At 43.3% G+C, this 27,314-nt stretch overlaps 3 protein-coding genes across 3 annotated transcripts; all 3 read right to left on the bottom strand.

Moving 5' to 3' along the window:
• Positions 1-1,098: 1,098 nt before the first annotated feature.
• On the bottom strand, positions 1,099-3,354 carry LOC117165319 (uncharacterized). The gene is made up of 2 exons (XM_033348739.2): positions 3,244-3,354; positions 1,099-2,994 (listed from the first exon to the last, which is right to left on the bottom strand). The coding sequence occupies exons 1-2, from the start codon at positions 3,352-3,354 to the stop codon at positions 1,099-1,101; spliced, it is 2,007 nt and encodes a 668-aa protein (XP_033204630.2).
• Positions 3,355-3,744: 390 nt separating this feature from the next.
• On the bottom strand, positions 3,745-4,164 carry LOC143304430 (uncharacterized). The gene has a single exon (XM_076626899.1). It carries the CDS (start codon positions 4,162-4,164, stop codon positions 3,745-3,747), a length of 420 nt encoding a protein of 139 aa, XP_076483014.1.
• On the bottom strand, positions 4,161-6,338 carry LOC117165385 (uncharacterized). The gene is made up of 2 exons (XM_033348797.2): positions 5,498-6,338; positions 4,161-4,975 (listed from the first exon to the last, which is right to left on the bottom strand). Exons 1-2 carry the CDS (start codon positions 6,336-6,338, stop codon positions 4,161-4,163), a joined length of 1,656 nt encoding a protein of 551 aa, XP_033204688.2.
• Between the last annotated feature and the right edge of the window lie 20,976 nt (positions 6,339-27,314).

Below are 27,314 nucleotides of genomic sequence, written 5' to 3' on the forward strand. Positions count from 1 at the left end.
TTTCCTTGGAATTGAAAAAGGAATGTGCATAATTTTGTCCTCCGTCCACACTCAAAATACTATCTATATGCTATAATTAGGGATTCAATTTTATAATACGTTCCTCATGTAAATTTCGACCAATTGCGGGGAGACGTAATCGCGCGGAGAGACGTCAACGGGGGTCGTAAATCTATTACGATTTATTACGGTAGCTACGATTATAACAATCGACACCACGGATTGATCGATCCCCTGATTTCCGTTGAGATAATTGGGGTGATTGAGTTTGTATAACACTGTGATTCACAGAATTATAAATTATATATTTCCAACACTTAGATTACACTGACGTAGAGAAATAAATAGTTAACAACTTGTCGCACGAAGATGCGATAGATATGTACGCTAGAGCAGGGCTCTTATAATGGAAATTAATGTATTAATGGACTTAGCACTATAATATATTTAGGAGAGAAGATGTATGTTCGACAACACCGAGAACCGACAAAAGATTTGCGTGAAGTATGCGACTCTCGCGCTATGTGTAGACTGCCGCGTTAGGCGTTAGTTTTTAGACTGTCTGTCGCTCTTTTTCTAATACGGAAGAAAAGTTCGGTGTGGATGTGCCCCTGTGCCTAAAGAACGCGGATTGGTTGTTCCCACTTTCGTTAGGAAGAGTGTTAACGAACCGCGGTGTCGATTGGTCATGACCTGCACTACTGCTCGAAGGGATGAGTAGGGAGTCTTCTACCATCGTGGTGGATAGATGACTGTGAGCGTGAGAAAAACCTAGCTTGTTTTATTACAGGGCTATTCGGATTTTCCTAATGGGTGCATACCCGCTTTCTCCGTGTTTTAAATGCAACTAATAAACCCAAGGACCTCTCTAAAAACCGACTGTGTCTCGAGAATATTTTTAAGCTTTAGAAATTCTTCAAGACAAACGGATTGAAGACACATGGCGAAACAATACAGGGAAGTGAAAGTTATGGTGGGTCCTTAGGTTTATTGAGGGTCGAAGTGACGTTACGCAGGTCGGTTGTTGTCCGGTCGCCCGGGCTGGCGTGCAGATGTTTTAGGCGGCGTAACATCCTCCCCCCGTTGAGAGGGCACCGATCAAATTCTGGCTGTGGAGTCAGGTGTGTCGTTGGTGACCTCCTTCGCTCCGTGTGGACGTTCGGCCTCGTCTGGATCTGGGTGGATGGGTAAGGGGACCGGTCTTTTGACACCGCGGTCCAGGATGCTTGTTGCCGTCTGCACGGTAGCGGTCCGGATGATTCCGTCGGCTCCTGGATGGACCTTGATTACGCGGCCCAACGGCCACTGCATAGAGGGTACGTTATCCTCCCTGAGGATTACTACGGTGCCTTCACGAATGTTATGTTTGCCCTTGTCCCATTTGTTGCGGCGGGTTAGCTCATTTAGGTATTCTCGATACCATCTGCTCCAGAAGTGCTGCTTAATCTGGTGAATGCGCTGCCAACTGGATAGCCGGCCTGATGGAACTGTCCTGAAATCACGCTCCCGTAAACTGGTTAGTGTGTCACCGATCAGAAAATGTCCGGGAGTGAGGACAGGAGGATCTTTCGGATCGGATGAGATGGGAGTCAGTGGGCGTGAATTGAGAATGGCTTCAATTTCGATCACAAGGGTGTTGAGGTGCTCAAAGGTCAGGAGCTCCGTGCCGACCACGCGGATGAGATGGCGTTTGAACGCTTTAACCGCGGCTTCCCATAAGCCGCCAAAATGTGGTGAGTTCGGAGGATTAAAACGCCATTGTATTTGTCGGTCGGCGAGAAAATTCTGTACCCTATCCTGGTGGTCGTCGGACTGCAATAGGGTCCGGAGTTCTTGCAGCTCCCGATTAGACCCGACGAAATTGGTGCCGTTGTCGGTGAGGATCGTTGCGCAGTATCCTCGCCGCGAGATGAAACGGCGTAGCGCGGCCAAGAAGGCGTCGGTGGTTAGGTCGCTGACTAACTCTACGTGGACCGCCTTTGTCGCCAGACAAACGAATATGGCGGCGTACGTCTTGATTTTACGTCGGTTGCGGTCCCTCCTCTCCTTGATGTAGAATGGGCCGCAGTAGTCGATTCCGACGTTCGTGAACGGCCGCGATTCGGTAATACGCGCCTCTGGCAAATCACCCATCAAGTATTCCACTGGTGGAGGGTTGGCTCCGCAGCATCGGACGCACCTTCTGAGAGTGCGCCATACCTGGCTACGACCGTCGATCGGCCAATAGCGCAGTCTCACCGCGTATAGTGTAGCTTGTGTCCCTGTGTGATGATTGTTCCGGTGCTCTTGCTCTGTAATTAGCTCTGTCACCGGGGATTTCGGTAGGATGATCGGGTGTTTTTGGCTGAAGGGTATGGCGGAGTTGGTTAGTCGTCCTCTTACCCGGAGTAGCCCATCTTCGTCGAGGAAGGGGTTTAATGGCTGTAGTTTCCCTCCAACATCCTCGCTTCGATTTTTCTGGAGGATCCGAATTTCAGGCGCGAAATGACTGGATTGTAATATTTTTATTAGTCTGTTGTGCGCTGCAGTCAGTTCGTCTGTGGTGAGATGGGCAGATAGGTGTTGCTTATGTCTCCATCGAAGACACCGGGCGACGATTCTTATTAGTCTTGGCCAAGACGAGTAACGATAGAGGAGTGTGTTGTCGCTAATATTCGTCCTCAGACAGATCGTCTTCTTTTGCTCCGGGAGGTCGACTACCGGTGTCGGGCTCCAGACCGGCCAATAGTTTTCGCTTTGCAGGAGCCACCTTGGATCGTTTTTCCAAATGGACGGACATAGGAATTCCTTGGGCGTCTGGCCTCGGGAGATGAGATCCGCTGGATTATCGTCGGTAGGCACATGACGCCAGTCGGAGGTATTGGTCTTGGTCTGTATCTCAGCGACTCGATTCGCCACAAATGTTTTCAAGGTGTGCGACGAAGACCTGATCCAATGGAGCACGATGGTGGAGTCAGTCCAGTATACTATCGGCGATATCTTGGTCGCCAGGGCCTGTCGTATTGACGAAATCAAGAACGTCAAAATAAGTTAATTCGAGCTTAATTCGAGACGTGGTATGGAAAGCGATTTGAGCGGCGCTACCTTCGACCGCGCCGTGAGGAGTCGAGTCCAAATATTGTTCTTTCGGTCCGTCGTCCGCACGTAGACGCACGCCCCATATGCCCTTTCGCTAGCGTCACAGAATCCGCGTAGCTCAATTTTCGTTGCGGATTCAATGATGGTCTTCCGAGGGAACCTTACCACATTTAACAACGGCAATTGGGTGTGGTATTTGATCCATTCTGTGTGTACGTCTGTCGGAAGGGATTCGTCCCGATCTACCTTCAATGTCCAGACTTGTTGCAAAATCATTTTTGCTCGAACGATTACCGGCGCGAGCAATCCTAGTGGATCATAGATTTGTGCGATGACTGAACTGATTGATCGCTTTGTGACTCGGGAAGTGTCACTGATCGTCTTGACCGAATAGAGTATAGCATCGTCGGCTGAATCCCAAAAGACGCCGAGTGTTTTTAACGTGGGTGACTCACCGAGATGTAATTTCTGGTTGGTGTCTTCTTCAGGTAGCCCTCGTAGCAGATCCCGATCGTTTGATGCCCATTTGCGGATATTTAGACCGGCTAGCTTAAGTAATTTCGTGAGATCATTCCTGACTGATAAGGCTTCGTCCTTCGTATCGGCTCCGGTCAACGCATCGTCGACATAGAAGTCTCGCCGCAGGATCTGCGCTGCTCTCGGAAATCAAGGTCCCTCGTCTTCTGCCAACTGTTTGAGACATCGGATGGCCAGATACGTTGCTGCGGATAGACCGAACGTTACGGTGTTGAGTCGGTATGTTTCGATCTCTCCGTTGTCGGCACGCCACAGAATCTTTTGATAAGGACGATCTTCTGCACGTAGGATGAATTGACGGTACATTTTCTCGATGTCGCCGGTAAGGACATATTGAAATGACCGGAATCTCAATAGGATGTTTCTCAGGTCTTCTTGTAATTTCGGGTCCGTATGAAGGGCGTCGTTTAGAGACACTCCCGTGGTACTTGATGCTGAGCCGTCGAACACAACCCGGAGCTTGGTGGTGTCGCTCGATTCCTTGATCACGCCGTGATGTGGTAAATAATATCCGTAGCCGGTGGCGTGATCCGTGTTGATCTTCGTCATTGACCCAAGTCTAAATATTCTTGGATCACAGCACTATACGCGGTTTCATATTGTTTGTCGCGTTGGAATCGACGATGAAGAGAGGCGAGCCTGCTCATTGCAGCGGCCTTCGATGACCCTAGTGAGGAAAGCTTTTCGTTGAATGATAATGCAACGATGTATCTGCCTTCCTTGGTTCGTCGGACATGGTTTCGGAAATGTTCTTCACATAGTCGTTCAGATTCCGAAAGATGAGTAGTGGCCGGTCCCTCGTCGATCTCCCAAAACCGTGCGAGGTCCTCTTGCAGAGCCGTTGTGGTTGCGTGGAACGTATTTATCGCGGTTTGGGACGTTGGACTCCCCCCGATTACCCAGCCGAACCGTGTTTTTTGTAGACGTAGTTCAGGTTCGCCTGGTTGCGCCAGATTGACCTGCCCGATGCAGAGCGACGCAAATGTTGATCCGGTACTAAGTAAGACATCGATCGGGGCTGGGCAATGGAATTGTGGATCGGCTAATTGAATATTTCTGGGTAATCCCAGACTCGAGGGGTCGATGGGCTCGCTTGGTATGAAAGTCGACATGGCCGGGATAACAAGAAATCTCAATGTTTTCTTATACTTGCCGTCCGTCGACGTGATTGTGGCCGTGGTGTATCGTTTTGCCGTTGTGCTCAAATTGTCGAGGGCTCCGATCTGGATCGCACATCTCCTTTGTTTTATACCGAGGGAATTCGCGAGCTTGTCGGTCATGAAGTTCATGCTCGTCCCAGTGTCGAGTAAGGCTCGGGCTCGGATTGGTTGTGCCTGTTTGTTCAAAACCTTGATCTGTGCTGTGGCCAACAGATCATGATGCAGAGGGCTGTGGGGAGATGTGTTTGTTAGTCCGATCCCCCTTGCTGTCGTAGTCTCGGACAGTCAGTTTTGCCCCGGTTGGGACTTGGACGAGGAGGTAGGGGTGGTGTTCTTGATCCGGGCTGAGCGTGACTCATACGAGGCATGCCCTTTCGTACCTCTTGGAGCTGAAGATGTATGTTTCCGTGAAGTGTCGGATGTTCGTCTCGACTTGTGGGACGACCGCGATTTCGATGATGCAGATGGTGATTGTTCGGTGGAGGCTCGCTTGTGTGATGAACGACTACCCGACGACCGACCGCTCGGTGCGCGACTGCCCGACGACCGACCGCTCGATGAGCGACTGTCCGACGACCGACTGCTCGGCGACCAATCGCTTGCCGATCGACCGCTCGACGATCGACCGCTCGAAGATCGACCGCTCGACGACCGTGAGTCTACCTGGGTTTGTTCGCGGTGTAGGTAAGTATGGTGTCGGTGACCGCAGATACGACACGAACCCGATGTACACTGTGTCGGCGAATGTCCTCTGCCTAGGCAATTTATACACAACGATGCCTTCTTCACGATCTGAAAACGTTTGGTCGATGATTTGGCCTTGAAGATTTTACAGTGTCTGATATCGTGAGGTCCGTTGCAGGTCGGACACACTACCGTTCTGCTGGTTGTAGCAAGGGTTCGCCCATGCGGTATGCTTGTTCGCTGACTGTGGTGTTTGTGGATTGACTCTTTTGATTCCTTCGCTTTAGAGAGGAATTGAGTCCCGTTCGCCCGTGTTTTGAGAAAGTGTATCAGATGCTGATAGGATGGCACCTGTTGGCGGGGCAGTGTGCGTTGCCATTTACGCAGGCTGGACGAGGGCAATTTCGACGCGATCAATTCGATAATCGCTATATTTGATGTGACGGGCTCTTTTAGGTGTTCGAGCGCCTTTAGATTTACGCTGATGGTTTCCAAAAAATCCTCTAGGGCTTCTGGAGTTTCCTTTTTGATTTCCGGATAGTTGCGCATCAAATTCCAATGGCGCATGCAGATTTGGAGGGGGCAATTGAACTTATCCTTCAGTGTGTCAAGCGCGATGGGATAGTTGGCCTCTGTGAGTTCTAATGACTGGATACTCTGTGCGGCCCGTCCAGTTATAGATGAGCGTAGATGCTGGAACTTTTGGATATTCGGCAAACTTTCGTTACGGTCCACTATGGATGATAACGTGTCGTAGAAATAGGTCCAGTTCTCCAGGGCAAAGTCGAATTGGGGCACGCGGACATCTGGAAAGGTGGTCGGCTCTGGTTTCCGGCATGTCTCGCCTGTTTTTGTTGTCGACGGGGTTGTTGCTGACATTTGCTCAAAGAGACCTAGGAACCGCACGTCAAGCTCCCGATGCTCTTGCGACAACGAAGCTACACGCGCATCTTCCCCCTCATCTAACCCATCTAACTCTTCTTGAACCGCGAGTATCCTCCTTCAAAGTTCATCGAACGAGCTGCGGCAAGATGTTAGGAAGATTCTGTTTGCCTTCCCCGTATCTATATCAAATAACTTTACAGTTATTTGACCACTCTCGTCACAACGAATCTAACACACAGACACTCTCTCTCTCTAACAACTCTATCAATTCTCACAACTCTACTCTTCGACGATTCGATACCTCTAACTACTCTACTCTTCGACGACTCAATTAGCTCTGATTCTCGCAACACGCACACTTTTCGACTCGCCTTGCGTAGCGAAACCGTCCTTCTTCTAACGTTGTCTATTGTTTCCTTCATTCCTATGTAAGAACTACCAACTACGTGCCTTTAGTCACGTAGGCACTCTTAAATGTAAACGAACCACAGAAACACGACGTACACGGTTTTTCTATTTTCAACTGATTTCTAATTCGAATTACTTTACGATATTACAATAAGTATCTAGCAACACGACTTCCGAACCGATGTAATTATTGCAATGATTGTTAAATTTCAAAACAATTTCCTATCCATGTTAAACATATTACATATATGTGCATGTCTAGTATTTCGATTAGTTGCTCTACTTGCGGTAGTTCGCCATTCTGGATCATCTAGACTCAACAAAGATGCATTCAATTTATCCATGCCTTAATAAGCTCTGTAGCGTCAAAAGAGTTAGAATTTGCTTCAAACCATGTTGTTGTTTTGCTTCGGAATATCAAGAGGTATTGTAAGGAATTATAAGCAAAACAATGGCGCCGCTACATGTATCCGTAAGACAAGACGAATTTGTATCTTTTGACCTCCTTCTGACGATTATGACTAAACGAACGTGATCGCAAACGATTCAGTATAAACTGTGACTAAACGTCTGTATAGATATCGTTTTGCGACAAGATCTGTTTTAAATACACTAACGAGTACACATATTGGTAGTCTCATTATTCGATCCCGTACAGCTCTTATTAAGGAAGATAGACGCCTGTGACAGTATTCAGCATGGCCAACATTGAACAGGGCATATTGATAAGCCAGAGTAACTCACATACAAATTTTTTTTTTTTTTTCGTGGAGAAATCCTCATGGACACTCCGCTGTTGCAGTAATTGCGTAACAGCAGAGTAGTGTCGGACTCTTACCGACTAAAACTCCACGATTACCACCCGACGCATATGACAGGGATGCTCCAGGATTCTCTTATGAATTAACTTCAGTTGCACCCCCTTCACGCGTTCTCTAGTTCTAGCCAGTCCTAATATTTCCTGAATATTGAATTGGCGTTAGGGGGGGCCATTACCCCTAGCGAAGTCTCTCCTTATTGATATTCAGTGGAGGCTTGTCTTGTGTGCTTCGACAACTCGCATACAACCTGGTGGTACAAGCTATGAAAACACTTTTCCGGACATGAGAAGACACATTAGCCCAGATAACGTACAAAAGGTATTAGAGCCCACCAAATAAGATTTGCTACAATTTGCTGTAGTTCGTCACAATAAGCCTATGATTATCGCGTGTCAAACGATTTTCGAATTAGTTGATGCTTGGATGTTCAAGATACGGAAGCGCGGAGTGATGAGACGTTTATGTACAACTTGATCATGGTGCAACCCATTCATCAGCCAGAAAACTTCATGCACGATTTTCTAAAAAGAAAGACATTTCCCCCCTTCTTTATGCCGTATCAGTCCTCTCTCGTCGCTCCTTATCTCATGCAGAGGCAGGCCAAATAATGTTGCCGGTGAAGGCCAACAGCCTGGGTACATGTACGGGTCTCTTGCCTGCAACATAATTTCGTTATGTGTAGTATGCGCGGCAGAAAAGCATTTTTGAAATTAATATGAACTAGAAGATTGCAGAAAAACTGTACACGTTTTCCAAATTTTATTAATTTCATTTCATTTCTTAAAGTCTACAAAACTGTTAATCAACATTGAGCAAATATACAAAATCTTGACGTACAGAATAATGGAGCGAATATTAGAAACGATACTACTAAATCTACAAGCTAAAATGTACTATACAAATTTTCTTCAAGCCATAAGACATACAAAGTATATATTTCTGAAAATGAAAAATATCGGATCAAACACTCTTCGAACATACTTCGAACGCTCATTATTACGTATATTATCAAATTAATACATACAATATAATATATAAACCAAACCAATGAAAGGCGCAGAGACTGGAGAACATGGGGTCCTCGAGCGTGCAGTACGCTTCAGCATCGCTGCAAACACCAACTCCCTCCGCTTGTCCCAATGCCATCTCGTACGGTGAGACTGCAAACAAAAAATATCCATATATACATCAAGATAGTAATGCGATTTCTATTCTTGCAGCACCGACGTAATACACGGTGCTCCGTAATCGCTCGAGATTCCATTTAGTTGTTGAAATCTCTACGCATTTGGTAGATAAAACGATGCGAGGAATCCTCTTGTCACAGTTAGGTCTTCCAAACCTGATCGCTTGCATTTTTCCCGCTACTTCAGCGTCGTAACGTTACTTTTATTTCTGCCAACTTAGACACGACATCGTCTAAACTGCCCACTTCAGGGCACGATGGCTCCTCCCGGGGATTCTGTTGAGACGATCCCGGATTTTCCGTGTCCTCACCATTGTAGAGTTCATAATTTGTATAATTTACCTTCTTCTTCAAGCATTGTTTTTTAAATTTCTGCCATTTTGAAGCTGCTGATAATCGCCGGATGCGTAAATCATTTTTAGCTTTGGAAAGAGCGCACGTCAGCATTGCTTCAATCCGTAAATCGCGTCTGCGCATTCGGCGACACTTTGATCTTTTGCGGCGAACTTCGTCAATCCATGTTAGTAACCGTTCTGTTTCTGGCTTCTTGGCGTTTGTTTTTGAAAGTCCCTTCTTTGTCCTCGCCATGCTTTCTCAACTATTTCACCCAATTATTGAGTAAGTAAAATGTATACCAACCTGTATCCGGCTCGTGTTTGTTGTAGAACAAAACAGAAGAGATTCACACAACTGCACACAAAGGATTTGAAACCACCGAGCAAAACACCCTTCTCACAGCACAGTCGTAAGATGACTAAGGGAAGTCTACGCTGCGCGTCTGAAGTCCGCTTTCTATACCCCCTCCCCTGTCTTTATGACGTAGTCTTACGCGCGAAAATGGAAACTAGTTCCGTGTAAAATCTTACGTTGGCCTTACATTCTAAGAATTTTTGAAAAATACTTCACTCCAATTAATTTTTAAATATATGTGCGACAATTTTAGTGCTAAATTTTATATATTTTGTACATTATATTAAAATTCTTGATTTACAGGAAATAATCAATAGCGTATGAAGGTGTACTGCACGTATTATTTGGCACGTACATTAATGTTGATGCAAAAATAATTATTCCAATGATTTTAAGTTACACACATAATAGATAAAGTAGGCTGTAGACTATGAAATTCGTATGAAATAAGCAGAGAATAGTAACTAAATAAATGTATATGTATATGGAACATAAATCTTGTAAAAATAATATATTAAATTACATTCAAATCAAATATATGAACAAGATCTATGACTTTTAATTATTTTTTTGAAGCACTAGTATCAAATAAAATTGCGTCATTACGAATACAAAAACAATAACGTTGATATAAAAATGTCATCCCGAAACACAGTTTGACGTGATACAAGTGTATTATTTTAATTTAAGCAGAAAATATCTAATCATATTTAACAATTTTGAAAAACATACCTCTACTAAACTATCATTATCTTTTCCTTTACCATCGGCAAGGCCCTGAACAGCAAGCAGTTCAGCAGTTGTTAAAAAACTAGCCAATTGTTCCCGAACCACATTTACTTCACCCTGATACATAAAATCAACCAATGTAGCCAAATCATCGAAATTTACATTACATTACGAGATAAAAATATGACCTTTTTCATCTTAATGTCTCCCAAAAACGTATTTAGCAGAAAGGATACGACATCTATAACGATCCAATTAGAAACTACCAGAGCATGTGTATCTTAAGCGGATCTTTAAACGTCGATTAAACGCGTTCTCTATGCAATCCTGGCTGAAACATAATTACTCACACCCCCAGTAACCCACCTCTAAGTCATTCCAATCAACGTACCATACGAACACGAATCCAACGCGTTCCAGGAATACAAACAACTGCCTGTAACTGTTTAGCTGTACACGACGAGTATAATTATTTCGGGTACTCCTCCAGTACAAAACAGACACCCAAACGACAATATTTCAACACAAAAATATTTAAAACAATAGTTATAAAAGCATGATACTTAATACCGCGCTTGACATCAGGTATAAGCAAAAATAAATTTCTTCAAACAAATTTCAAGTTAAATCTTTAGCTTGTGTAATTATATCAAACTTGCTCAATTAACAACGAGCAATTTCCATCGTGTTTTGACAACTGACTCATCGATGATGTTTTTCCTTGGAATTGAAAAAGGAATGTGCATAATTTTGTCCTCCGTCCACACTCAAAATACTATCTACATGCTATAATTAGGGATTCAATTTTATAATACGTTGCCTCACTTTCCATCACTGCTTTCCTACTATCAGTCACTTGAACTGTAATATAAACCAGTCTTTTATTTCCAATACTATTCTGCATACCATTTATCAAGAACAATACATTTTATTTGTTAATGTAATAAGATGCGAAGTTCCTCATTTGTCCTAATATCAATCAATGGATAAATGAATTGAAATCTGTGAAAATAATGTAATATCGGAACATAAGGATAGAAATTTTTTCCCGATTACTTGCATCTTATTAATATTAAATTGAATATACATATATAAATTGGACAGGAAGCGATATTTATTTAACGGAAACTAAATGCAATACTCGTATCTATATCAAATAACTTTACAGTTATTTGACCACTCTCGTCACAACGAATCTAACACACAGACACTCTCTCTCTCTCTAACAACTCTATCAATTCTCACAACTCTACTCTTCGACGACTCGATACCTCTAACGACTCTAATCTTCGACGACTCAATTAGCTCTGATTCTCGCAACACGCACACTTTTCGACTCGCCTTGCGTAGCGAAACCGTCCTTCTTCTAACGTTGTCTATTGTTTCCCTCATACCTATGTAAGAACTGCCAACTACGTGCCTTTAGTCACGTAGGCACTCTTAAATGTAAACGAACCACAGAATCACGACGTACACGGTTTTTCTATTTTCAACTGATTTCTAATTCGAATTACTTTACGATATTACAATTAGTATCTAGTAATACGACTTCCGAACCGATGTAATTACTGCAATGATTGTTAAATTTCAAAACAATTCCCTATCCATGTTAAACATATTACGTATATGTGCATGTCTAGTATTTCGATTAGTTGCTCTACTTGCGGTAGTTCGCCATTCTGGATCATCTAGACTCAACAAAGATGCATTCAATTTATCCATGCCTTAAAAAGATCTGTAGCGGCACAAGAGTTAGAATTTGCTTCAAGCCATGTTGTTGTTTTGCTTCGGAAAATCAAGAGGTATTGCAAGGAATTATAAGCTCCGGGCAACACAATGGCGCCGCTACATGTAACCGTAAAACAAGACGAATTTGTATCTTTTGACGCTCTTTTGACGATTATGACTAAACGAACGTGATTGCAAACCATTCAGTATAAACTGTGAATAAACGTCTGTATAGATATCGTCTTGCGACAAGATCTGTTTTAAATACACTAACGAGTACACATATTGGTAGTCTCATTATTCGATCCCGTACAGCTCTTATTATGGAAAATAGAGGCCTGTGACAGTATTCAGCTTGGCTAAATTTGAACAGGGCATATTGATAAGCCAGAGTAACTCACATACAAATTTTTTTTTTTTTTTTTTACGTGGAGAAATCCTCATGGACACTCCGCTGTTGCAGTAATTGCGTAACAGCAGAGTAGTGTCGGACTCTTACCGACTAAAACTCCACGATGACCACCCGACGCGTATGACAGGGATGCTCCAGGATTCTCATATGAATTAACTTCAGTTGCACCCCCTTCACGCGTTCTCTAGTTCTAGCCAGTCCTAATATTTCCTGAATATTGAATTGGCGTTAGGGGGGACCATTACCCCTAGCGCAGTCTATCCTTATTGATATTCAGTGGAGGCTTGTCTTGTGTGCTTCGACAACTCGCATACAACCTGGTGGTACAAGCTATGAAAACACTTTTCCGGACATGAGAATACACATTTGCCCAGATAACATACAAAAGGTATTAGAGCCCACCAAATAAGATTTGCTACAATTTGCTGTAATTCGTCACAATAAGCCTATGAGTATCGCGTGTCAGATGATTTTCGAATTAGTTGATGCTCAGATGTTCAAGATACGGAAGCGCGGAGTGATGAGACGTTTATGTACAACTTGATCATGGTGCAACCCATTCATCAGCCAGAAAACTTCATGCACGATTTTCTAAAAAGCAAGACATTTCCCACCTTCTTTATGCCGTATCAGTCCTCTCTCGTCGCTCCTTATCTCATGCAGAGACAGGCCAAATAATGTTGCCGATGACGGCCAACAGCCTGGGTACATGTACGGGACTCTTGCCTGCGACAGAATTTCGTTATGTGTAGTATGCGGGGCAGAAAAGCATTTTTGCCATTAATATGAACTAGAAGATTGCAGAAAAACTGTAAACATTTTCCAAATTTTATTAATTTCATTTCATTTCTTAAAGTCTACAAAACTGTTAATCAACATTGAGCAAATATACAAAATCTTGACGTACAGAATAATGGAGCGAATATTGGAAACGATACTACTAAATCTACAAGCTAAAATGTACTATACAAATTTTCTTCAAACTATAAAACATACAAAGTATATATTTCTGAAAATAAAAAATATCGGATCAAACACTCTTCGAACATACCTCGAACGCTCATTATTACGTATATTACCAAACCAATACATATAATATAATATATAAACCAAACCAATGAAAGGCGCAGAGACTTGAGAACATGGGGTCCTCGAGCGTGCAGTACGCTTCAGCATCGCTGCAAACACCAACTCCCTCCGCTTGTCCCAATGCCATCTCGTACGGTGAGACTGCAAACAAAAAATATCCATATATACATCAAGATAGTAATGCGATTTCTATTCTTGCAGCACCGACGTAATGCACGGTGCTCCGTAATCGCTCGAGATTCCATTTAGTTGTTGAAATCTCTACGCATTTGGTAGATAAAACGATGCGAGAAATCCTCTTGTCACAGTTAGGTCTTCCAAACCTGATCGCTTGCATTTTTCCCGCAACTTCAGCGTCGTAACGTTACTTTTATTTCTGCCAACTTAGACACGACATCGTCTAAACTGCCCACTTCAGGACACGATGGCTCCTCCCGGGGATTCTGTTGAGACGATCCCGGATTTTCCGTGTCCTCACCATTGTAGAGTTCATAATTTGTATAATTTACCTTCTTCTTCAAGCATTGTTTTTTAAATTTCTGCCATTTTGAAGCTGCTGATAATCGCCGGATGCGTAAATCATTTTTAGCTTTGGAAGGAGCGCACGTCAGCATTGCTTCAATCCGTAAATCGCGTCTGCGCATTCGGCGTCACTTTGATCTTTTGCGGCGAACTTCGTCAATCCATGTTAGTAACCGTTCTGTTTCTGGCTTGTTGGCGTTTGTTTTTGAAAGTCCCTTCTTTGTCCTCGCCATGCTTTCTCAACTATTTCACCCAATTATTGAGTAAGTAAAATGTACACCAACCTGTATCCGGCTCGTGTTTGTTGTAGAACAAAACAGAAGAGATTCACACAACTGCACACAAAGGATTTGAAACCAGCGAGCAAAACACCCTCCTCACAGCACAGTCGTAAGATGACTAAGGGAAGTCTACGCTGCGCGTCTGAAGTCCGCTTTCTATACCCCCTCCCCTGTCTTTATGACGTAGTCTTACGCGCGAAAATGGAAACTAGTTCCGTGTAAAATCTTACGTTGGCCTTACATTCTAAGAATTTTTGAAAAATACTTCACTCCAATTAATTTTTAAATATATGTGCGACAATTTTAGTGCTAAATTTTATATATTTTGTACATTATATTAAAATTCTTGATTTACAGGAAATAATCAATAGCGTATGAAGGTGTACTGCACGTATTATTGGGCACGTACATTAATGTTGATGCAAAAATAATTATTCCAATGATTTTACGTTACACACAGAATAGATAAAGTAGGCTGTAGACTATGAAATTCGTATGAAATAAGCAGAGAATAGTAACTAAATAAATGTATATGTATATGGAACATAAATCTTGTAAAAATAATATATTAAATTACATTAAAATCAAATATATGAACAAGATCTATTGACTTTTAATTATTTTTTTGAAGCACTAGTATCAAATAAAATTGCGTCATTACGAATACAAAAACAATAACGTTGATATAAAAATGTCATCCCGAAACACAGTTTGACGTGATACAAGTTTATTATTTTAATTTAAGCAGAAAATATCTAATCATATTTAACAATTTTGAAAAACATACCTCTACTAAACTAGCATTATCTTTTCCAATACCATCGGCAAGGCCCTGAACAGCAAGCAGTTCAGCAGTTGTTAAAAAACTAGCCAATTGTACCCGAACCACATTTACTTCACCCTGATACATAAAATCAACCAATGCAGCCAAATCAACGAAATTTACATTAGATTACGAGATAAAAATATGATCTTTTTCATCTTAATGTCTCCCAAAAACGGATTTAGCAGAAAGTATACGACATCTATAACGATCCAATTAGAAACTACCAGAGTATGTGTATTTTAAGCGGATCTTTAAACGTCGATTAAACGCGTTCTCTATCCAATCCTGGCTGAAACATAATTACTCACACTCCCAGTATCCCACCTCTAAGACATTCCAATAAACGTACCATGTAAACACGAATCCAACGCGTTCCAGGAATAGAATCAACTGTCTGTAGTTGTTTAGCTGTACACGACGAGTACAATTGTTTAGGGTACTCCTCTAGTACAAAACAGACACCCAAACGACAATTTTTCAACACAAAAATATTTAAAACAATAGTTATAAAAGCATGATACTTAATACCAGGCTTGACATCAGGTATAAGCAAAAATAAATTTTTTCAAACAAATTTCAAGTTAAATCCTTAGCTTGTGTAATTATATCAAACTTGCTCAATTAACAAGGAGCAGTTTCCATCGTGTTTTGACAACTGACTCATCGATGATGTTTTTCCTTGGAATTGAAAAAGGAATGTGCATAATTTTGTCCTCCGTCCACACTCAAAATACTATCTACATGCTATAATTAGGGATTCAATTTTATAATACGTTGCCTCACTTTCCATCACTGCTTTCCTACTATCAGTCACTTGAACTGTAATATAAACCAGTCTTTTATTTCCAATACTATTCTGCATCCCATTTATCAGGAACAATACATTTTATTTGTTAATTTTATAACATGCGAAGTTCCTCATTTGTCCTAACATCAATCAATGGATAAGTGAATTGAAATCTGTAAATATAAGTATCTAGTAATACGACTTCCGAACCGACGTAATTTGTTACGTCGCGTAACACTCTACCTAGCCCAGGCCACACACCGCGGGCAAGATGGCAACCAGATGTCTTCGGATGCTCACTGCGTACGCTCAATAGTCTCAAGTACCTTCCATAAATCTCAGTAATTTCCTGGTCGAGGTCCTTCAAACTGAACAAACGTCTGTTTCCGAAGCATTTCTAAAGACCTTAGTCTACTACGGCTTGACAAGGGAAGTTTTTCTCACGTATGATGCAACTTTCCTTCCACTAACCACTTTCTCTCGAGGGCGGTTAAGACCCTTCGATTAACCAATTAACAACGAAGCTTATTTCCCTCACTCTCTTTACTAAAATCGTCACCAACAAATCCGATGGCCCCGTGGGCTAGACACACCCATCCTTAGCTTTCCTCCGTCACAGCATCCTCTCCGATCCACACTGATTTTACATCCTTCGAACTGTCAACATCCATTGACCGGGAATACACCCGTAGATCAGTCACTCACTCATCTCGTACATACGCACCAGCGTAACTGTCTTCTTTACAAGTTGTCAGAATAAACGGTGATATATAACTTACTATACAGTTTCATATTCATTTCACCACCTCTGTTATCTTAACCGAAACAGGGGGAACGACGATTTCGGGGCGTCGATTAACCGAATCGTAGCGAGAACTTACGCCTCTCGCTGACGCGTTTTCCTCGCGACCGCGTCTCTCCGCGAAGGGTCGTAACATTTGGTCCTTCGAGCCGGATTCAGGGTCAAGTGAAAAGTGCACACCAGTGACACCCACTATTACACAGTGCCACTTGAATCCAACACAACCAGCAGCGGAAGCGTTACCACCCCAGCGAGGTCAGTAACGTCAAGGGCCGTCACCTTCGAAGAGGTATAATCCGGTGGTTGAAACGCAACCACACAGCCTCCTGCCGCAACTGGACAATCGTCAACAGAAGTAAGTTATAACCACTCCATTCTCAATTATATAACAAATAATGACAACCGGAAACGAACTTGCCGCCTTGCGTCGACGCCGGGGCCAATATACCGGCCACTTTACACGCTTATCAAAAAAACTGGACGTAATCGAACAATCCGGCTGTCCGCGAGAGGCCAAGTTTATCCAAATCAAAAATCGTCTGGAAATCTATGAGACGGAACTCCGCGTCATTTAAAACGAGATTGTGAGCATAGACGAGGAAGCGAGCGAGCGCGGCCTTGAAATAGCAGACGAGTACAAAAAATTAGTACTCCGAGTAACCAATCAGTTAAACCACATACGACTAACTACGACGTCACAATCGACCAACGACGAATCAGCTGCCGGTCGCGAGACTGCTTCGCTTAAATTACCGGAGAATCATTTTCCGGGACATAATGCGATGACGCCACCTTCGCCATTGCCACAAGGGCCCACGGATAAAGTACCCACCATGGCGAATTCACAACCACCAGAATATAGCAGCAACACGTCTATCAGTTTCCTGGGAAACAATAATAATCTAAACAGCAACGCTATTCAGACTCCGCCGACGGAGAAGATCGCATCGACTCGAACGCCGATCGCGTCGCGAGTCACGCGTAGCTCATTGCATGACACCTGCAGCTCATCACCTACACGCGACTTGACGACAACCAAGTTCGCGTCCGCATTATCTCGACCGTCCTACCCAAGGACACTGTTAGGGAAGTGATACATTTACACTGTACATGAGAGTGTGTGTGTAAGGGTCAGAGGGCGTCCAGGTCTTAGTTGAGACAAAAGACTGCCGTTAGAAGATTCTGGATAGTCGGTTGGCGACAAGCGTGCGTGCAAGACGTTCTTCAGAGTGTAATATAGATGTATAGCTGTTGTGTGTGAAATATAGTCAATTATTTGTATTTCCAAATCCTCGAATTTCCTTAACATGGTAACAGAGCGTGGTTACTAGTTTTGCAAGATATGTAGTGCGTGGTTACGATCTTGCGAGTGAGTTTTCAGTAAAGAAAAAAAACTTTCACAGGAAAAATATACTTCCAGCACGTAGGAACACGTGGTCGAAACAGAGGAAGAGGGAACAAAGGCAATACGAGCAGGGGACGTGGAAACTTTCATCGTCAATCAACAACCGGCACGGGCGAGCATGGAAACTCAAGAGCAGGCATATGGATAGCAACGGCGCACGCAGCAAACAGCAGTGAGACGAATGAAATAAGTAAGAACGAAATAGTGTGGCTATTAGATAGCGGTTGAACCGATCACATAATTAATGATATCAATTATTTTGATAAATCTATCGACCTAAAAGAACCGGTAAATATATATTTAGGCGATAATAGACCGATAAAAGCGACAAAAGTTGGGAATGTTATAAGTTATTTTGAAGCATTCGGAAAACAAAATAAAATAAATATGAGGAAAGTATTTTACGCGAAAGAAATGTCCGCAAATTTGATTAGTTTAAGTAAACTAACAGACAATAAGAATACGGTTATTTCCAAAGGAAATATTGCGAAAGTAATAGATGAGGATAATAAACTTACAGCTGTAGCGTTCAAAGAGAATGGGAAATATAGAATAAAAAGTATTGTGGCGGCACGGGCCACGGAACTTTTCAACGGCTCCGGATGCAAAGCGCGACGCCGCCAAAGTGCAACACCGACGTGCCCAATGTACCATCGATATCTTCACACTCTTTCCGCCGAATTCTCGGAAGAGCATACACGTGCCAGCACTGGCAGCACATCTAATGAATGCACGCTAGTGGGGCATATCGATGGGCTACGAAGGGAATAATCTGCGCAATCCGAAACAAAAGCAGAGTCAGTCTGTCTTGCGCCATTAAATGTGTAACTCCTCGGTACTATTTGCATAGCAACGCGTCGAATGATCTCTCGGTGTCTATCGTTATTTGTTAGTTGTTACCTGTTGTCTGTTAAGTGTAATTGTTAGTTGTTAATTGTTAACTCTGATTGTTGATTAGTTCTAATTAAACTATTGTTCGTTAAAAACACCAAGAGTAGTTCCTTACGCACCTATCACCATACCACCTCAAACTGGTGACCCCGACGTGATTTAACGTGACATTTAGTGAAAGAGGTGACCGTGATAGTGCTATCGTTTTTAACCACCGATTTTGAGTGCACCGCGACGATGGAAAGTAATACACAGGGAACCATAGCCAGCCAGGTGATCAGCATGTCTCCACTGCTGCCCACGAACACGGCGGCATGGTTTGCCCTTCTGGAGAGACAATTCGAGGCAGCGCGAATTACGGAAGACACCATTAAGTACGTGACGCTGGCAAAATGCCTCAACGATCAACAGCTCCAGGACGTCGAAAACCTAATGACGATCCCTCCAGACATCGGACGCTACGAGAAATTAAAACATGCGCTCATTCGCAAATTATCCGATACGGACGCGACCCGGATAAAGAAGTTGGTGGAAAGCGAGGAGATGGGAGATAGAAAGCCATCCCAGTTTTACCAACACTTAAAAAAACTCTCCAGCCCCTCCACGCCCGATGATTTTACCCTCACGCCGTGGAGGAACCGATTACCCGCCCGCATCAGGCGTATCCTCGCGGCAGTCGACGATTCGGACCCAGAAAGGTTATTGCGGCAGGCGGACCTGATCGCTGAAGAATTCACGGAGGATTTTCAGCGCACCGCCCGGGTAACGGCAGTAATGGACCCACCAGCGCAAAACGCTGGAGTATACGAACCAATGGCCGCCGCAATCAACGTGTTGAGAGAGCAAATATCACAGTTGCAGGCACAGATGAACGCGTTGAGCATGATTAATCATCGTCGACCACGATCACGATCACGCTCGCGTTCGCGATACCACCGACGTTCGCGCTCGCGAGATCGGCCACGGCAAGACGGTCTGTGTTTCTATCATGCAAAGTTCGGAGAACGCGCGAGGAGCTGTCGTTTCCCATGCACGTGGAAGTCGGGAAACGAGACCAGCCGTCCGTAGACGCGGCAGACGACGACGGCCTGAGTTCCCGCCGCATCTTCGTTACGGACAAGGGAACGAAGATCTCTTTCCTTGTAGACACCGGCGCCGACATCAGCGTATACCCCCGCAGTAAAATCCATAGGCACGTCAGGAAAAACGCGTACGAACTATTCGCGACCAACGGGACGCGCATCGCAACGTATGGTGCCACTGCGATTGGCCTTAACCTGTCCCTAAGACGAGCCTTCAAGTGGAACTTCGTAATTGCTGACGTTCAAACGCCTATCATAGGCGTAGATTTTTTAAGCCATTATGGGTTGCTCGTGGACCCGCGAAACAAACGACTCCTCGACACGACAACCCAATTGTCAACAAGGGGATATGCTGCCACGACGGAAGAAATATCCATCAAAACCGTAATCGGCGAATCGGTCTACCATCGACTTTTGGCGGAGTTTCCGGATCTAACTCGTCCACCGGCCTTCGGACGACAGAAAATCCGACACAGTGTGGTACAACATATTGAAACCACACCCGGGCCACCCGTCTACAGTAAACCTCGACGTCTCCCACCGGATCGTCTCAAGCAAGTCAAGGCGGATTTCGCAACAATGATCGAGCAAGGAGTGATGCGGCCATCGAAGAGTCCATGGGCATCACCCCTGCATGTCGTCCCAAAGAAGGACGGAAGTCTACGACCATGCGGCGACTGTCGTGCGTTGAACGCTCGCACCATACCCGACAGGTACTCCCCACCACATATCGAAGATTTCGCGCAACATCTGTACGGTAAGCGTGTCTACTCAAAAATCGACCTTGTCCGCGCTTACCACCAAATCCCGATCGCGCCAGAAGACGTTAAGAAAACCGCGATCACGACACCTTTCGGACTTTTCGAAGCAACCAACATGATGTTTGGGCTTCGAAACGCCGCGCAAACGTGTCAAAGATTCGTTGACGAAATTACCCGTGGTCTGGACTTCGTGTTCGCTTACATAGACGATTTCTTAATCGCATCCGAAACCGAAGAACAACATCGCGAACACCTTCGGATTTTGTTTGAACGCTTAAACGAGTATGGCGTAGTCATCAACCCAGTAAAGTGCGAATTCGGTGTGAACGGAATCACATTCTTGGGACACACCGTAAACGCCGACGGGATAAAGCCGCTAGCCGAACGCGTTGACGCTATTGTAGAAGTACCGCTCCCCGGGACCGTTAAAGCACTACGCAGGTACCTCGGTATGATTAATTTCTACCGACGTTTCATACCGGGGGCCGCAAAAATTTTTCAACCCCTAAACGACCTATTAAAAGGAGGAAAAAAGGGCAACGCGCCCATCAAATGGACAGAGCAATCCGAAGCCAGCTTCCGCGAGTCTAAACGCGCCCTCGCTAACGCCACGATGTTAGCGCATCCGATACCTGGCGCTCCTGTTAGCCTCGCGGTAGACGCATCCGACTATGGAATAGGAGCGGTCCTCCAGCAACGCGTCAACGACTCTTGGCAGCCGTTAGGTTTCCTTACCAAACCGTTGAAATCCGCGCAGCGAAAGTACAGCGCGTACGACCGCGAATTACTCGCTATGTACACTGCGGTAAAGCGATTTCGACACGCCATTGAAGGGAGAAATTTTATAATTTACACCGATCATAAACTCCTTACATATGCGTTCAACCAAGATCCTGATAAGTGTTCGCCGCGACAATTCCGGCAACTAGATTACATCGGACAATTCACTACCGACATAAGATATATCAAGGGGTTAGACAATAATGTTGCCGACGCTCTGTCACGCATCGAAGCGATAGGAAAGTCTGTGGACCATCGAGCTCTCGCCGCCGCGCAAGAAGCCGACAAAGAACTAAGCAACATCGTCAACTCCGGTACATCCGCGCTACGGTTAAAGAAAATACGTTTCCCCGATCACGACGTAGAAATATATTGCGACGTATCGGGTGACTTTGTACGACCGTACGTACCGAAATCCTTGCGGCGCGACGTATTTAATTCGCTCCATGGACTTTCCCATCCAGGGATACGTGCCACTCAAAACCTGGCGACGACGCGTTTCGTCTGGCCGTCCATAAACAAGGACTCCCGAAATAGGACACGACAATGTATCCCGTGTCAACAATGTAAAGTCACCAGGCACGTATCCTCACCCGTCGGAACATTCGGAGAATTAGCGAGCCGTTTCGAACACTTACACATAGACATTATCGTGATGCCATATTCAAAAGGCTACCGATATTGTCTAACGTGCATCGACCGTTTTTCGCGTTGGCCCGAAGCCGTTCCCATCGCCGACATGGAGGCAACCGTCGCTTCGGCTCTCCTTTCCACGTGGATCTCTGGTTTCGGCGTGCCTTTAAGAATAACGACCGATCAAGGACGCCAGTTCGAGTCGAACCTAATTAACGAACTATGCCGGTTGCTCGGCATCAGACATTTGCGCACGACAGCCTATCACCCCGCGTCCAACGGGATGGTAGAGCGCCTCCACCGACAACTAAAAGCAGCAATCAAATGCCACGATACGAGCAACTGGGTGGATATCTTGCCGATAGTTCTATTAGGCATACGAACAGCTATTAAAGAGGACCTAAACGCGACGGCAGCCGAAATGGTTTATGGCACCGGCATACGATTGCCGGCCGAATTTTTTATACCGACTAAACAACAGGCCAATTCGGAATTCGCAAGTCGCCTAAAAGACCGAATAGGAAAAATCAGACCTCATCCAATTACGCGACACGGCGAAAAGAGAACCTTCGTGTTCCGCGACCTCGAAACATCGCCTTATGTATTTCTGCGTCGCGACGCCATCGGAGACCCCTTACAACCACCCTACGACGGGCCGTATCAGGTTATAGAGCGAGGAAAAAAGACCTTCACTATTAAAATAAATAATAAAAACGTAATAGTGTCCATAGACCGATTGAAACCCGCATTTCTATTTAACGATAATATTGAACACCATAGCACGGAAAGGCGCAATGTAACAATACCGCCCGGTGCCCGAAACGAACAAAGCGAAGGGGACTCAAGAGTTCATCACACCACACGCGCGGGCAGGAGAGTTCGATTTCCTGATTGGTTTCAGGCGGGTCTCGGATAGGCGTTAGGAGCCGGCGAACGTGCACCCTTGCCTGTAACATTTATATATTTTTCATTTATATAGCGTTATCACTGGTAAGGGGGTACTGTGGCGGCACGGGCCACGGAACTTTTCAACGGCTCCGGATGCAAAGCGCGACGCCGCCAAAGCGCAACACCGACGTGCCCAATGTACCATCGATATCTTCACACTCTTTCCGCCGAATTCTCGGAAGACCATACACGTGCCAGCACTGGCGGCACATCTAATGAATGCACGCTAGTGGGGGATATCGATGGGCTACGAAGGGAAGAATCTGCGCGATCCGAAACAAAAGCAGAGTCAGTCTGTCTTGCGCCATTAAATGTGTAACTCCTCGGTACTATTTGCATAGCAACGCGTCGAATGATCTCTCGGTGTCTATCGTTATTTGTTAGTTGTTACCTGTTGTCTGTTAAGTGTAATGGTTAGTTGTTAATTGTTAACTCTGATTGTTGATTAGTTCTAATTAAACTATTGTTCGTTAAAAACACCAAGAGTAGTTCCTTACGCACCTATCACCATACCACCTCAGTATATTGAAAGGGAAGAAGCACTTAGTAAACAGCGCCGAACGTAGTGGTATGAGTAAAAAGGAAAGATGGCATAAATATTAAATACTTGGCGTAAATTTATGGCGTAAATTTTAAATACTTAAAGATTTTGGGTAAAGAGCAGCTAGTGACTGGCATACCGAATGAATTTGAAAAGGAACTTTTGAAATGTAGGGTGTGTATAGAAAGCAAAATGCATAACTTACCTTTCAAAAATAATCGAACTAAGGCTAGGGAAATAATGGAAATTATTCATACGGACGTATGTGGTCCCTTTAAGACTACCGGATTCAATGGAGAAAAATATTTTATTTCATTTATCGATGATTATAGTAAAATAACTAGGATCTATTGTATAAAATCAAAAGATGAGGTCTTTGATTCTTTCGTACAGTTCGTAAATGAAGCCGAAAATTTAACGGGCAAGAGGTTAAAAATATTAAGATGCGATAATGGCAAAGAATATTTAAATAATCGAATTTATAAATTTGCTAGGGATAAAGGTATAAGAATAAATAATTGACCAACATACGTACATGAATTAAACGGGACAGCGGAAAGGTATAATAGAACAGTGATGGATATGGCGCGGTGCTTGTTAGCGGAAGCGAAAGTACATAAAAGGTACTGGCCGGAAATAGTTTGTACAGCGGTATACTTGAAAAATCGAATATTAGCGAATACTGTAGAGAGAAAGACACCATTTGAAATATTCTTCGGGAGAAAACCAAGTGTTAAAAATCTACATCTATATGGAAGTAAAGCTTTTGTAAGAAGGCCAGAACAAAAAAGAGTTTCCAAATGGGACAAGAAGGCAGATATGGGAATTCTATTAGGATATAGTGAAGAAGGATACAGAGTCTTATTAGGTGGAAAAATAACAATAGCTAGACATGTAGAGGTCATAGAGACAGACACTTAATGTATCGGTTTTGAGGAAAACTCATTGGAGGCAGATTAGAGAAATGATAGCGAAGATAACTATTCATTGGATGGTATGGATAAGGAAGAGTTAGAAGGTAGGGAAGATGAAAATGATAGTAGTACTGAAAGCTCAAACACTACTAGGAGATCTACACGTATTAAGAAAACTCCAGTAAGGTATCCAGAAAAGGAAAATATTTGCGAGATTCATGCAAATTATTGTAAAGTAGATATCCCTCGTACATTTGAGGAGGCGATTTGTTGCGAAAATAATGAAGTTTGGAAACAGGCTATGGATAAGGAAATAGAATGTCTCTATAAGAATAAAACTTGGAAATTGGTAGAAATGGTAAAAGGCAAAGAAGTATTAGATGTAAAATTGGTTTACACGAAAAAATCAGAGGACAGGTATAAGGCTAGATTAGTGGTAAGGGGATTTCAACAAAGAAACGTAGCCGATGACATATATTCTCCAGTGGCGAGTAATCAGACCTTTAAGATATTGCTATCATATTGTTGTCAAAATAGATTAATAATTGAGCAAATGGATGTAGAAACTACCTTTTTAAATGGTGAAGTAACCTCGGAGGTATATGTAAATCAACCAAAGGGATATGCGGACGGAACGAATAGAGTTTATAAATTATCGAAAGCGCTTTATGGGTTAAAAGAAAGTCCGAGAGACTGGTATGAGTGTTTTGATAAGTATGTGACGAGATTAGGTTTTAAGAAAAACAATATAGAGCTGTGCCTATATACTTATGGAGAGGGAGAAAATGTTGTTTATTTGTTAATATACGTAGACGATTTGTTGATTTGTGGTAAAAACAAAGGGAAGATACAAAGTGTAAAAAAAATTATTAACTGATAAATTTGAAATGAAAGATTTAGGTGAAGTAAAAGAATATCTTGGAATTAATATAGAGTATGATTATTTAAAAAATGAAATGAGATTAAGCCAAAAGAAATACATAGAATCATTAGCAAACAAATATAAATTACATAATAGCAAATTGTACTGTACACCTATGGAGACCAACTTAAAAATTGAAAAAGGTGAGATAAATGGAGAGGACATTGGATACAAGAATTTAATTGGCGCATTGCTGTATATTAGTGTAAATACCAGACCCGATATAAGTTATAGTGTGAATTACCTGAGTAGATTTCAAGATTGTTGTAACGAGACACATTTTAAATATGCCTTGCGAATATTGAAATATTTGTACCGGACTAGAGATTTAGGGCTACATTATAAAAGAAATGAAAAGTGCGAAACGATAGATTGTTATGTGGACGCTGATTGGGCAGGAGATTATATAGATAGGAAATCGACTTGTGGGTATGTAATTAGATTGTATGGAAATGTAATTGGATGGAAGTCTAAAAAACAAAGGTGTGTGACAAAAGCCTCGACGTATGCAGAGTATGTTACTCTATCGGAAGCGGTGAGCGAAGTAATGACTATCAGAGAACTAATTAAAATCTTCGATGTAAATGTAGACGATAACCCTGTAAAAATCTATGAGCATAACACTGGAGTAATGAGTATAGCAAAATACGGAACTTTTACAAAAAATTCTAAACACATTGAAGTTCATTACCACTACGTTCACGAGTACGTAAAGGAAAATAAGATAAACATAATAAAAGTAAGTACAGAAGAAAACACTGCGGATATTTTTACGAAGACACTGTGTAGAGAGAAACTTGAAAGGTTTAGGTCATGGATGAATGTAAAATAAGAGAAATGTAAATAAAGCGATAAATGGTAAATATTTTGTTAATTCGACAAGTATGTAAATAAAATTAAGTGTACAGTATAAATGTAAGGAGGCGTGTTAGGGAAGTGATACATTTACACTGTACATGAGAGTGTGTGTGTGTAAGGGTCAGAGGGCGTCCAGGTCTTAGTTGAGACAAAAGACTGACGTTAGAAGATTCTGGATAGTCGGTTGGCGACAAGCGTGCGTGCAAGACGTTCTTCAGAGTGTAATATAGATGTATAGCTGTTGTGTGTGAAATATAGTCAATTATTTGTATTTCCAAATCCTCGAATTTCCTTAACAGACACAAACAACCTTGAAGGTGACAACCTTCAACGAGCCTTCGGACCTGAAGAAAGAGAAGGTCTCACCAGGCGACAAATCGATTCAGAAAGTAATCTCCCCCAATCTGTTACAGAACGTTCATGACTCTTTGACTGTAGTTCACAACCTAGAAAGTAACGGGTTGAGTCCCATCCAGGACAGCAACAAGGTCAACGTCGAGTCGAAACCTACTGTAAAGGCTTCGAAATCCACTGTGAACGAACCATCCAGGGGCAGTGTTTCTTCGACCAATACTTACACGATGGACGTCCAACACAACGTATCGACGTCCAATCATCTCTCTTACATCACGTCATCTGCACCACCCCAGATTAGAAACATTGCATCGGACAGTCACACTCCGAGACGTAACGTGAAGACTCCTCCTTCGCCACCTCAGACATGTGCTACGCCTGCAATTGGTCCTACTCAGAATAATTTCAGCATTATTAATACCATGACTAATCACTCAAATGGTGTCGGTAATTTACAGAACATTCTATCTGATCCCAACGATTCTCTACTGAGTTCACAGAGCGCCGTACCGAACTAGTCGCGTATCATAAACATCTCACTGGAGTCACCCGTGGCTCCAAAAACGCCAGTATACTTTCCAACACAAAGGCAAGTCACAG

This window comes from Bombus vancouverensis, unplaced genomic scaffold, assembly GCF_051014615.1.
Source record: "Bombus vancouverensis nearcticus unplaced genomic scaffold, iyBomVanc1_principal scaffold0035, whole genome shotgun sequence".
NCBI classification, from domain to species: domain Eukaryota; kingdom Metazoa; phylum Arthropoda; class Insecta; order Hymenoptera; family Apidae; genus Bombus; species Bombus vancouverensis.